The 14370-nt window shown below is 44.7% G+C and overlaps 1 protein-coding gene across 1 annotated transcript in view; it reads left to right on the top strand.

The window, feature by feature from the left end:
- The window catches only part of LOC144936179 (lipopolysaccharide-responsive and beige-like anchor protein), a 287536-nt gene that overhangs the window by 2567 nt on the left and 270599 nt on the right, over positions 1-14370 (top strand). The window contains exon 2 of the mRNA XM_078863117.1: positions 12673-12904. Coding sequence (XP_078719243.1) covers positions 12673-12904 — 232 coding nt within the window. The remainder of the gene's footprint in view (positions 1-12672; positions 12905-14370) is intronic.

Below are 14370 nucleotides of genomic sequence, written 5' to 3'. Positions count from 1 at the left end.
CGTCGTTTACGAAGCCGACTTCTTCGCGGTCCTACGGTTTACAGCGTCGCATATCCGACCCGGCCAATTGATCAACAACATCAGCAGCAGCAAGTGCCATTCGCCACTTAAGTGGCGGCGACGTCACCACGGTGCTGGGTGCCAGGCTAGGTGCACGTTGAGGCCACCACGTGTTGAGTGTCGAACGCCCGCTGGCAGGAGGTCACGGGGCAGGCCCAGCAGGTGCCACAGGTCGACTGACCGAGATGACTGGACCGATGCACCATCAGCTGTGCCCCCCCATACTGTGCCAACTTGCTGCGTTTTAGCCGCCCGGCGCTCTGCTCGTTGTGAGCGTCGTTCCTCTGCCCTCCGTTGTTGCTGGAGGGCGACTACCTCCAACTGCCCAGTAGCAGCAGCAGCGTCCTTCACGAGCCTCCACAATCAACCACACACTCTAGTGTAGGATTTGTGTACGGTTGTGTTAACGGTGGTGTCATTTTCTTCCCACGTTCACGTATATCCATCCGCCCTTAATACGAGGAAGTTGCAGCCCTTTGCTGTGTTTGCTTCAGTGTGTGCCGCTCTTTTGGCAATCCATCCACTGCTGGATGAGGGCCTTGCCACGCCTGTGTGGATCGTGATGGGTTTTTTTTACCGTACTTATAAAAAAGTTTTAATTTTACCAGGTCAGGCTCACTGAGCTATACATCTCTTTTTCAGACGTGACCTGGCTGCAAATAACAGCTCAACTAGGTGGCTTATCGTGTGGACATTTATAGCAGCCAAATACTCTAAACGCGTGTTTCTGAAAGGGGAGGGGAAACCCGGAGGACCCAGAGAAAAATCCACGCGACCACGGGGAGAACATGCAAACTCCAAATTCACAGGCATATTAGGGTCGAGATCGAACGTACCACATCCTGTATACCAGGCGAGGTAGTTAACATCTCGCCACCGTGGCGCCCACAACCACCACGCTGATCAGTGCAGGTTGATGAAGGTGGAGCGGAGTGCTTTACAGAGCAACAATGGACATTTACCTCGCTGCCCTAGACACTCCCACAACTGCCAATAATACACATGCCTCTCCAGGCTCACACCTGTGCTTAGCTTCTGAGATATGACACGATGTGGTGCATGCAGGGTGATTTGGTCAAAGTGCATGAATGAATGGATACAGATTGCCCAAATCTGTGAACGCAGGTCTTTGACCTCTCCAGCCTGGCTTCAGTTGGGGTCAGAAAGGTATGTATTGACCATCATCTCTGGGGCCATGCTGGGAGTTTTGTATCGTCATGGCTATGTGGTTTTCGGGTTTCCTGTATGGAAACCATATGCTTAGTTTGTGCAAATGAGTGTTTCGCTGGTTCTTGATAGTCTTTTGAAAATGATACGCTCTCGAGCTCTGTTCTTGCAATACACAATTTATTCTCATCAGTTCTTACCAAGGTTGAAAGCATGTATGCATTAGCTCTGTCCATCCAAAACAGGGGTGTGGGGGAACACAACGCTCGTAAATTCGATCATATATGAACAAACGTTTATTCCAAGTGTTGCTTTTGGGGACTTACCCAATTGAGAACCAGAGTGAAACCAGACTAACAAGGACCATTTTAACAAGCGGTATGCAAACGCATTTTCCCCAACAGCTACCCGTCCTCTGCCAGAGTGCGAATAAAAAAAACTTCCAAATACAAACGCACATTGGAACTCATTAAATAATCCATGAATATGCACAACTTTTATTTACTTTGTGACCACATTTTTTTTTTACAAATTTAAGACATTTCGGAGCAAGATCGGCAGCCGCCCTCTAATTAAACCGTTGCACAAATAAAACAAACACAATTTAGGCAATCGCTCAATCTTGTCTGACCAGTCAGACGGGGTGGGGGGGGGGTGTTGGGTTCTTCAGCATCCCTGTTGTGGATAAGGTTTGCGTGACATACAAATTAATGCAGAGAGTGATGTGTTGACATTTAGAATTTATCTTGCAAGTTGTATTATCTCACCGATGAACCGCAAACGTGACCGTCAAGTTCGTATCGGTTTCACCGTTAAGATTTGATTTGAGTCCGTGGTAGGCGATGTGGAGTACTCTTGTGGAATACTCTTGTGGACTGTCTTAATCATTCAATCGTAGCTCGGAGCCATATCAACAAGTGGGCGGGAATTAATGAAAGCATTGGAGGAACTACTGGAACATTCCTCTTATCCGCGACACTTAACCGCGACTCATGTTATTTGCGGCAGCTGGAATGTCTGCGAAAAACTCCTAATGTCCCCAGTCATTATTTTTCCTGCGTATTAATTTGAGTTAATTTGCAGACAACCCCACGGAATATAGTATCCGTCATATGTCTCTCACTTTATCACAGACTATAGAATAGTTCATCTTCTTGGTTCTTTCGGTAAAGTCACGTAGAATGGAAATAATAAAATAATAAAAAGAAAACATAATAAAAGTTTTATTTTATTTTATATTTCGATTTAAAGCTTTCGTGACTGCAGGGATTCATCTTCTTGGTTCTTTCGGTAAAGTCACGTAGAATGGAAATAATAAAATAATAAAAAGAAAACATAATAAAAGTGTTTTATTTTATTGTTTTATTTTTATTATTATTAGTTTTTTATTTTATTATGTTTTATTTTTATTATTTTATTATTTTCATTCTACGTGACTTTACCGAAAGAACCAAGAAGATGAATCCCTGCAGTCACGAAAGCTTTAAATCGAAATATAGAAGAGTTATTCCTTGTAGGAGATGCGTGTTTGGCTGCTCTACATTTCCACACGATAGGAAATTTTGTTGAGTAATCATTTGTGGTCAGGTAGCTTCTGAAAACGAGCTGTATAGCTCAGTGGGCCTTGGCAAAATATAAATATCGATTTAAAGCTTTGGTGACTGCAGGGATTCATATTCTTGGTTCTTTCGGAAAAGTCACGTAGAAGGGAAATAATAAAAATTAAACAATAAAATTATCACGACGTTTCGATTGCAACACAAGCAATCATCATCAGGTGTGAAAACCACAGCAAGAAAATTTGAAAAAAGTGACAATTTAATTGTTTACTTTTTATTATTTTATTATTTCCCTTCTACGTGACTTTGCCGAAATAATCAAGAAAAATATAAATAGTTTCGTTTTTAGTAAGGGGCAGGGATACAGAAAGAGAGAAGTGGAGCCATCTACGATTCACACAAAAATACAATTCACCCCGTGGTTACGTGACGGGAAAGGTGACCCCGTTGCTTTAAAGAGTTCTTAGCCAGACGGTAGGGGTGGGAACGCCGGTGCTAATCACGTGACTTTTGTTTCGTATCAATTCAGAAACCAATAAAATTCCTACTTTCAACTTGGAGCAATCATATAATATGTTTAACAGCCCCAATAGTATACGGTAATTATATAGTTCACTTCCGTGGCTTATTTAATTGGAGAAACTTAGTGCTATATTGGTTTTACAAAATCTCTTGAGGTGAAACAAGTTTATTCCATTACCTATCACACCACAGTTCTTGAGTGTGTGCATTATTGAAGATTTGCTTCACCACCCACACGTAATTTAGGATCCTGACAGGTAGTGATGGATGGGTCTGGCAGCAATCATGGCAGAGGGCCCAGTTTATCGTGTGTCACTTGCTTCAAGCCCAGTCCCTGACAGATCAGGTTTAAGGTGGATAGAGCAAAGTCCTTTTGCTTTTTCAGTAAAAAGCAAACTTGGATTAGCACTGACATGAGCAAAACACACAGAGAGGCCACTGTAAGCATGGCCATTATGGTCCTGATTTGTTGTACATTTTGGACTCGGTGGCATTTTGCAGACAATGTTGTGACTGAACTTGATTGAGAGATTTGTATTATGCTACTGCGTAGGATTTTGCAGTTGTTTTGTATAGCGCTCCGAGGGTTTTTTTTTACTGCGCGTTGTTCGGCATGATGTCCGACGTTTCACTCCATATGTTGGGAGCTTTTACAGGAACAGATTCTGAATATTCCGTTCGGATTTTTAGCTATTGCACATCATGCCGAAGGACGCACGGTGCAGACCGATAAAACATCGGAGAATCGTATGATCGTACACAGTCGTTGAGCACTCTGTTGGGACAGTTTAGCGCCGTGTATTGGCTGTCATCCAGCGAGGGAGATGAGAGGAGTTCCTTTACTGCGGGTGTCGATTTTATCTCCTAAAAAAAAACTGATCAAACCACATTTCGCTTTGGTTTACCTTAAAAATATATATAAAAGTCGTTTAAAAATAGCTGTCAAGAAAATCTTAAAACAAAATCAATCTGTGCCTTGGTGATGAAGTCTGATAAAAGAAAGCCACTGAATGAAATTTTACATTTCCAGGTGAGATGTTAATAAGCTGCGTGCGTACTTTGAGCCCGGATTCCGTACCATGGGCTGCACTGAAATACAAAACCAGCCATGTTCCCCTTAACATTTAACCGCCTTTAACTCCTGTTCTGCAAAGTCTTTAAAATATATAGCTGAATAGACAGTCCTTTAGTTCTTGTCCTGTCGGTTCTGCGCTTGATGCTCCCACTGCTTTCCACTTGCACTGCCATGAACGTCATTGGGATTGCATTGAAAATATCTTTCAGTGTCCCCATGTTGCTTCCATAACATTCTTAATTTGGCCACGATTCTCATTACTAGAATCTCATTACTGCTTGCCATTGACAATGTTTTGCCAATTTCCTAGGTTGCGCGTGGGGGGGAAAACATGTGCGTACTCCCTCCTCTTCCAAGTCGTCTGGCCAGCATGGAAGAGTAGGCCAAATGCCTTCTAAAGAAGCTCTCTAGAGCTTCTACGAGTGGCGGTCCTTCCACCATCAGTCGCATGAGCAATCAAGTATATGCACTGTACTTGTACAGTACTCTTCCTTACCTCTGCTGCCAGTCACGGATAAACATCGTCTTAAAACAGCCAGTGCTTCTGATGAATGTGGCATGTTGTCAGAGGTCATCTTGTCAGAAATGGTATCCTGGTTTTTCAACAAACCTTTTTCTGTGACTTGAGACCCCCAGTAAAATGCACGGAGATGGGTGAACACTCTTGGCATAGAGCTCATGCGACCCCATCATCCAAATTACTGTCCTCACCTCATTGCTAGTCACCTGTCGTGCACCACGAGTTATGTAAAATAGTAATACTGCTGTGGGCTGGGTGGCGATAAGGGTAGAGGAACAAGTTTTCCTTTTTGTCCTTGAGAATAAGCTATTTAAATATTAAGAGAAAAGATATGGTAGAGTGGTGGCACGGTGGATTGTGCACTGCCCTGTGGACCTGGCGACCTGTGTTTGAATCTTGGTCACTGTTAATATCAGTGGCGAGTGACATCTGAACTTATACCGATCCTGAATACTCCCCGATGCCCCCTCTAAAAAAAGCTCACTGACCAGTGTGGTGAAGTATGTTTAAACAACCCCCCTTGCTTGACACAGTGTATTGAGGCCTTCATGCAGCAGTGGATTGACAAAGGGCAGTTAATTGCTATTGTTATCACTGAATAAAAGTAATAGGTGTGGTAGGTTTTTGGGATTTGTTTGGGTTGTTTTGTTCATGTTTTGTTGCTGTAACCAGATATCTCTGGTGTAACCAGGGCACCATCGAAAATGAGCATGGCCCTTTTGGTTTTATTCGTGCCAAAATAAACTGATAAAAACAATAAGAAAAAAGGCAACATCTTCAATATAACCCTCCTTAAACTGAGTATTTTAGAATTACTAGTTCTTGTTCAGAATAAAAAAACATTAAAGAATTGGATGCTTAAAAAATAGAGCACGGTAACCTTTTTGACTTGGCACTATGCAAACTCAAATCCGAACAGAAGCGAAGTGAACTGGAAATTTTTTTTGTCGTGGACAGGGAGGTATGTTTTCTCCAAAAGTTGATTCGACAGCAATTGTTTGGTGGGTGGGTGAGGGTGACGTTGTTTTTGCCATGGGGCATCCACGCCTTGCCCTGATGGACGAGGCAGAATGCCAGGTTACTTGGTATGCGCCGAAAAAGAGGGGCGTGTGAGCCATCGACTGACCGGCAGATAAATGAAACCGGCAAGAACCAGTCCACCGTCATTTAAACACAAATAAAGAAATAACTTGAAGGAAAACCATCGTGCGGCTTCCTATGTGGGCGCAAATGTTTAACCAAGCCTCCTGCCTGACAACCAGTTGCTGGTGATTTTGCAGCGTTGCAAGGTGGGAAATGAGCGATGGGCCATTAGGAATGTGTGCACACCGCAGCAGCGATGGCGTATCGGGGATTATTGCAACACCGTTGCCAAACCTGTTGAGCAAATCACGCAGTCATTGTAAACCTGATTTTTTTGTTAAAATCCAATACCACTGTAAAATTTAAAGTAAAAAATGCAACCTGTCACTGCTTGTTCACGCCACTCCTGGCGGAATGCCCTCCACTAGGGTCATTAAACTAAAACTAACCAAGTTAGGCCCCATACTCTTAGGTTTTTCGGTAAAGTCACGTAGGTAAAAAATAATATAAATAATAATATAAATAAAATAATAAATCACGACGTTTCGGAGGCAACACAAGTCTCCGTCATCAGGTGGGACCGTCACAGCTAGATTTACTCACTTGATACAGTAAATCTAGCTGTGACGGTCCCACCTGATGACGGAGACTTGTGTTGCCTCCGAAACGTCGTGATTTATTATTTTATTTCTATTATTTTTTACCTACGTGACTTTACCGAAAAACCTAAGAGTATGAATCCTTGCAGTCACAAAAGCTTCAAATCTAGAATCAAGTTAGGCCCACTAAGCTATACATCTCTTTTTCAGAAGCGACCTAACCATCAATGATAGCTCAACGAAGTGGCTTATCACGTGGAAATTTATAGCAGTTAAATATTCTAAATGCACGTTTTTAAATGTGGAGGGAAAAATTGGAGGATCCGGAGAAAAATCCATGCGACCACGGGGAGAGAGAGACATTCAAACTCATAAAAATACAGGCGTCAGGGTTGGGATCGAAACCGACTACCAATATACCAGGCGAGGTAGTTAACATCTCGCCACCATGGCTTGCTCTACTTTTCCAAAAATGCCAGATTTCTTGTTAAGCGGTTGAAGTATTGTACCCACAATTTCCCCCACCACACACGATCTGTCGATTGACCAGTCGATTAACTATAACTGTGGTGCACTCATTTAAATTGCTGGTTGGACAGAGGCAGAGGGATTTACAAAAAAAACTTGTGCCGTTGTTTCAACTGCTGTGCAGAGAAAAATAACCTGGTGATCTCCGAAGTCCAGTGAACTAACCATTACACTACATTAGTGTTGTGCAATGGTGGATACTCGAATATACCCAGGGCTTAATTATCTGCCGGGTCTGTCTGGGTCATTGACCTGGAAAATATTCGCTCACCCGATACACCATATCCATCATAACTCTCGCAATGGCAGTGGCTACTAATTACGTGCCAGCGACCCAGAAAATATTCTGTGAGAAAATAAGCCCTAAATATATTGTACTGTATATGATTTGTCTGCTTTGCAAGCCACTGAATTGTAAATAAGTATTCACGGTCCCTATTGGAAGCAGTAATGAATATTTGTCTAAGCGTCGTGGCACATTGTAATACTGATAGTGGAAGTTTGTCATTCCACTGCTGGATGAGGGCCCTCTTACGCCATACATGTTGTGGGGATTAAATGACCATACTCCATGCTGGCGAAGGTCGGGAGCATAGACACGAGAGCATAGAAGTACAGTACAATAATTGATTTTGATGCACTGCCTTCTGCTGGCTATGAAGTAACCCTGCAGCCTATAAGTATGTGTTACACATAAAGATAATATTTACTTTGTATAGAGTGCCATTTATGCAACTGCAATGCACAAAGTTGCGCAATCCGCAAACACGGAGGTGCATAAATGAGTGTTTTCAGCCATTTAATCGGTATCAATGATGAACATTTACACACACGTGGTTGGGAATCGGAGCATCCCGAGAAAGCCGACGTGTGCGAGGGGGCAACACGGTATCCCATCAAGATGGAACGGATGATATTAGTCCACGCTTCCTCTTGGTGCGAGTCGGGTTATGGTATCTCAGTGCCCACGGGAAGGCAGTTTTGAAACATTTTGATGTACAGGCGTTTCGCCACCAACACATACGTGGGCGTCACCCATGCTCGTACGATGCAGGTTCAACCCTATTTGGCTTCCGAGATGCGACATGTACGAATTAAAAATAATTTTCTCACATTCACATTTTGATGTGGGTATTGTGAGCGTAAGAATTGGTTTTAATTGGAGAAATTGTTTATTATTCACACAAAGTAAATTAGCACGGTGGCCAAAAAGTAATGAGAACTCTGTGAATCCCCATCTCGAGGTGATAATCATTGCAGAAAAAAAGGTGCAAAGATGTTTACAGCTGGCTGTGTCATACAAATTGGGCTTGGTGTCTAATTATAATACGCTACCATATTTCGTTTTGATACCCTCTTATGCAGGACGATGTGTACAGGAATGAAATTTTAAAAAGCTAGATCATTTAAATGTAATGAAAGCATGTGCTCATGCGTTGAATTTCCGGAAGAGTGCTATTAGACATTTATCGTGTTACACGTCTCGCTCAAGTGTGTTTTGATGGGGACATGGCCCGTTCATATAATGCATCCTGATCCTGGGGGGGCGGCGGGGGGGGGTCATCACAGTTGTGTAGGAGGCGGAGGCATGGAATGAATCGCATTCACAGCATGACAACCGATTAAGCAGGAGAGCTTTGAGCAACACTCGCGATGCGCGAAAAAAGTTCCGAATGCAAAACATCGAAGAAACTTTACGCCGCCGAGATAGTCGCGCGTTGGATTTTGCGTTGCACGTACAAACATAAAGAGTGGAATTTTGGTTACATTATGCCACCCGATTACCCCACATATGGTGGCTTGGCGTCCGCAACCAGGAGGAGAAGGGAACTCCAATTACATAAAATCTATAAAAAAAAACACACACCCGGTCATGCCCTTGATTTTACCTTGTACAGGCATGTAACGTTAACGTGCCCTGGAAAGTCGTCAATGCTTTGGGTTCTCTTTGGCAATGCTCAGTCGCCAGAAGTGTTTGAGATCATGTGTTCACTAAGGCGGTTTGCTTGGTTATGATTTAACCTGTTGATTACGTGTGGGCTTTATACAGTTCGGCAGTGCCGGGCATGCCCAGACTGCTTGATTGGAGCTCCATTTTCTACGTTTGTTGACAACTTCAGTTTTGTAACCACTGCCGTTAACATAGTTATCTGGGAGAAGGCGGAAAGTGTTGTTGCGGTGTGTGGTGGCTTCAACGGCTTTGGCCATGACAAGATCTTCATCTTGAGTTTGCTTAGTCACAGCGCACGTTGTCAACCCACTGTTGGATGAAAGCACTCCCTGCGCTGTTGTTTGGCCATACTTCACCACCCAGGTGAATGCAGGTTAGTGAGGTACCGGGGAGGCAGGACTAGTTAATGTATCCCTCCTCACAGCTATTGGCTGTGACTGGGAATCAAACTCCGGGTTTAAAGGCGCATTGCACCAACCACTGGGCCACCCTTCCGACCCCATGAAATGTACGTTGTATTAAATCAATTTTTATAACTTTACAACACAGATCTTGCTGTTGTCAATCGGACAAATCAATCCCTTATTTAATCCAGGTGAGAATCCGTTGAGAAAGATGTGTCATTGGGGCACTTGGGAGAGAAAAAAATAACTCGGAAAAACAAAGTTTTTCACTATAAATCCTTTATATGCGTGGCGGCTAGAGTCCTCTTGTCCTCTGGCTTGAGATGGCTGCCACCTATGGGTCAGATGATTGCCTGCCACCATTAAGCAATTGGTAATTAAATATATATTTTTTTTTCCCTAAAAAGTGTAAAATTTTGGAAAAGTTTTTTCACGAAAATGAATTGTCACGCACAACGAGTCTGTGTGCAAAATGTCAGCTCGATTGGATCACGGGAAGTGGGTTAAAAAACGACCGAAAGATTTGCACGGTCGTAAGCGTGCAAGCAAGCAAGCGAACTTAATATAAAGGATTTAAAAATGGTGCGCGTGAAGATGCCGCGTCTGAAGAAAAAGCGCGTTAGTGTGCGAAAACTTCACAAAGCTACAAATTATGCGTTGTCAACATTAAACGCACAGTTGGTGAAACGTAATAGGAGGACTTGTTTTGAAGAATATGTAAGCGGAGCTCCGTTCTGTGTCGCCACATATGAATACAGCCAACCAGTTGGCTTTCCACACCGATGTTATCAAGCAGCATTTGGTATGGAAAGTGAGTAGACATTATATGATACTGTATAAGATAAAACTATTATTACCATTATGAACACATTCCTGCGGAGGGAGCTGGTAGGAACGTTGGGTTGCTCGGTCAATGGCCAGGGTCAACTGCGGCGTGGTGTATTCCGCAAATATGCCCGACTATGAGGGCGGGCTTGTGCCGGCGTGAGTAGGTTAAACGTTGAGTTTTATATGGCACCACGGGGTGACCAGCCCCTCTCCACTCACTCCCACCCCACCCAGCCCCACCCTCTCCTCCACCCAGCCCCACCCCTCCAATTGTTGGATGCACGACAGACGGACACAATAATCCCCTGTGGGCTGGTGTAGCCAGGAGGTTCCTACCAGTATTATTATTATAATTTGGACTTTCGCTGACTTCAGGAGCTGAAGTGTTGACTGTCGCTCGCCTGGTTCATGTTGTGTTCACCTCCATACCCTTCATCGTGTTTGTGTCTCTGTGGTGTTCTCGCAGGCACGTGTTGTCCTCCGTACCATTGAGCGAGTTCGTTTTATTCTTTTGTTGCTTCTCGTACTATTTTTGATGTTACATTGCTTTGCTATGTTCACTGTATTGGGATTCAGTTTGCTGGAATGGCACTGTATATAAGAATAACATCATCATCATTATTATTATTAGTAGTTGTGGAGATACACAACGACTGTATTCTTATACAGTCTCAACTTTTACCCGTAATATTTAATGGCAACGCACGATGGGTTTGTGCCAAAGCCTTGTTCGTGGCTTCACAACTGCGTTGTCTCGCAAAGAGACAACGCAGTTGTGAAGCGTCACGTGCCACGTGAACGCAGCGAGAGTGAACGCGTTCGTGTCGTCGTCATTGTGTGGAGAGGCGAACCGAAAATAGAAAAACGAAACCCCCAGGCCAGATGAGGTCTAGGGAGCCAGCACAAAGGTTCACGCAGCCGGGTAAATAAACTGGATCGTAACGATTGTGAAAAATGTACACCACGTTTATTGACCTTTTGAAGTGCAATTGAATGCAGCGGTGATTGCTGTGTTCTCAGCTCACTTCAATTACACTTTAGCTTGAGACGTATGTTGGTGCGAATTTAGGTGGTCGAAATAATTGCGGCCGTATAAATTCGCGCGGGCAGTGTTCACCGTGACACGTTCCGTGTGCGGATTTTTAAAACTACCTTCTAAGGGGCTTGATTCCCTCTGCCAGGTGTCGTGGAGTGACTATGTATGTATGTATGTTGAACTTCTTTCGCACCGCACTTAGCCAACCGTGCTAATTTCATCCAGTGACTCGCAAGGCAACCTCCTCTCTATACCGAGGAGCAGATGGTGCCAGTGTCGTTTCTCCGGGGCAGGTCCCTTACGGTCCAAATCACCAACCACCGGCACATTGGCAGCGTGCAATTTACACCGACTTTTGAGAGCCACCTAATGGAGCCACCACTTATTTCGCGTGGCTTTCGAGTGACACTGAGCTTGTCTCTCCGCGCCTCAGAGCCACGGTCATTTATGTCCGTGAAATATTTGTGTGCATTATAAATTGCACGAGTATTTTTATTATTATTATAACACCTGAATTGCCTGTTCTACAGTAGCCAGATCCATGATGTGTGTGCGTAATCCCTACCTCTTGGGCAATGCGCTGATCCTGTGGGAGGCCAATATAACCTGGCAGGTTTATGACTGGCAGGCAATCTTTGAGTGCTCTCCCCTTGTGCATATGAGGATTTTTTTTTTACGGGCACTCTGGTAACCCTCCCACGTGCAATAATGCTCACACAGCAACAGGACCCGCCTGATAAATACATAAAAAATAAAGGTGAAGCTTTGAAGCCATTGCACACATTTGCCCGAATGATGTTTTTGCCTTTTAAGTTTGCATATACCATTTTCATGTACAACCCGTTTGTCAATCCACTGCTGGATGAGGGCCTCCCCATGTGCGGGTGATTTGACCGTACTGCAAGGTGGTCGGTGCGAGTTGGTGACGGTGGGGCAGCGTAGACGTGGCAGCAGCCTCGAGCGCAGGTGTTCTTCACGAATTTTCAGAGTGGAGCCGCTTTCGCCGATAACACGTCAGTGTGAGGGCCGCCACACATTGGGATTGATAGCACGATGATAAGGGGTGTTTTCACATTTGTGTATTGTCAGGGACCCGCACGTCAGGGGCCGCGCTAAAGGCCGCCAGGGGCCTTCAGTGGTCTGTGGGCCTTGCAATGAAGGACACTGCTCTAACGCCTCTTTTTACGCACAGTGCCCGGCTCTTTAAATGACTACGCAGCTTTGTGATTCAGTCACAGGCTTGTGTACGGTATATCATGTGACGTTTATTCGCGGTCCCTCAACTAACGTCGCTCCCCCTCTCGCCCTCCCCTCCTGTCTCGCCGCGTGGCCTCGCGAAGCTGGTCGGCGGGCAGTTCGACCTGGAGGCGAACTTCGTGGTGCGCGACCCCGAGGGTGTGAGCGGCCTCGTGTGCCTGCTGGACGTTTGCGACCCCCAGTGCCGCGGCGAGATCCTCAGCCTCTTCACGGCCGTGCTGCGCAAGAGCTTGCGCAACCTCCAGGCCTGCACCGAGGCCGGCCTCATCGGACAGCTCCTCCAGCGCCTGCAGAAGCTCGACGATGTCACTGCAGGCACGGCGACAAAACGTTTCCGTTTCATCTTCTTGGTTTTTTCGGTAAAGTCACGTAGAATGGAAATAATAAAAAAATACAATTATTCTCACGACGTTTCGGCTGCAACGCAAGCAGCCGTCCTCAGGTGGAGAACAGGTCTTAGAGTCACCTGAGGATGGCTGCTTGCGTTGTGGCCGAAACGTCGTGAGAATTATGTTTTATTTTTATTATTTTATTATTTCCATTCTACGTGACTTTACCGAAAGAACCAAGAAGATGAATCCCTGCAGTCACGAAACCTTTAAATCGAAACGTTTCCATTTCAATTTTTTTATTTCCATTTCCACCGGCGCGGTAGTGTTATTTAGGGGTTTTTTCACAAGCTTTTCCAAATTAGTTTCCATGGTTATGTAATAATCCTTCAGGAGACGGCTTCGGAATCGGTCCTTTTTATTTTCACTTCACGATACACCTTGCTCACTCACTCTCCGTTGCTGGCAGACAACGGAGAGAGGACAGACCACCCACTAAGTCCCCGCCGCGCACGTGGCAACACCCGGCAGGTCGTGTCAGAAGTGGGTGGTCTGTCCTCTCTCCGTTGTCTGCCAGCAACGGAGAGTGAGTGAGCAAGGTGTATCGTGAAGTGAAAATAAAAAGGACCGATTCCGAAGCCGTCTCCTGAAGGATTATTACAGTTATATGAAATTTATATTGAGTGGCTGGGTGGCTGGGCAGTTGGGGATACGGACTGTTATTTATAGATAATGCGGTCGTGAATGAATAAAGATGTGTATGATTAGATTCGTGAAGTGACAAGTCTTGCACCGCCGCCACGAATATCAGGGGGAAAGCGATGCCCTGGACAAAACAAAAACATAGACAATTTAAAAGAAAGTTTGGTTATAAAAATACACTATTGTTGATCTAGGTAGAATGATAATGAAGAAGCAGAATGGCTTTTCTTTTTTACGGTCTGTTAAAGTTTGCTGCCACGTGGACCATGAGTCGCAGACCATTGACAAGTAATGAGCAGCGAATATTTAAACCAGCCTGTTTAAATGCGCCATCGAGCACGGTTAATCCAAAACGCGGATAATTCGCACATTGGGTGCTTGAGGGGTAACTCTACCTCCATCAGCCCTTGGACCTTCTAGACAAAATGTTTTCCAGCTCCTTGTGTTTAAGCAAGCCACCCTGTATACCTGTTTAGACTTTCATCAGCAGCCTGTTAAACAAATGCTGCTGGGTTGCTAGGTGATATAGTCCAGAGCTCTATATGAATACAGGTGGGGGCCCATTCAACGCGAGTTCATCAACTTTGCATTCACTTTGCATGGACAATCACAACAGGGTGCTTGCTTTGGCTTTCCAGCTCGAGCAATTTGTGACCTTTATGCCTCTGACTCTGACCCTCACCGACTGCCTCTCTCGATGAAATCAACGTGCCCATTGTTTCTTTACAGAATCTTGAAATGCGGTCACAT

Source organism: Lampetra fluviatilis, chromosome 15 (genome assembly GCF_964198595.1).
Source record: "Lampetra fluviatilis chromosome 15, kcLamFluv1.1, whole genome shotgun sequence".
NCBI lineage: Eukaryota > Metazoa > Chordata > Hyperoartia > Petromyzontiformes > Petromyzontidae > Lampetra > Lampetra fluviatilis.
This window is presented reverse-complemented; position numbering and strand designations above follow the sequence as displayed.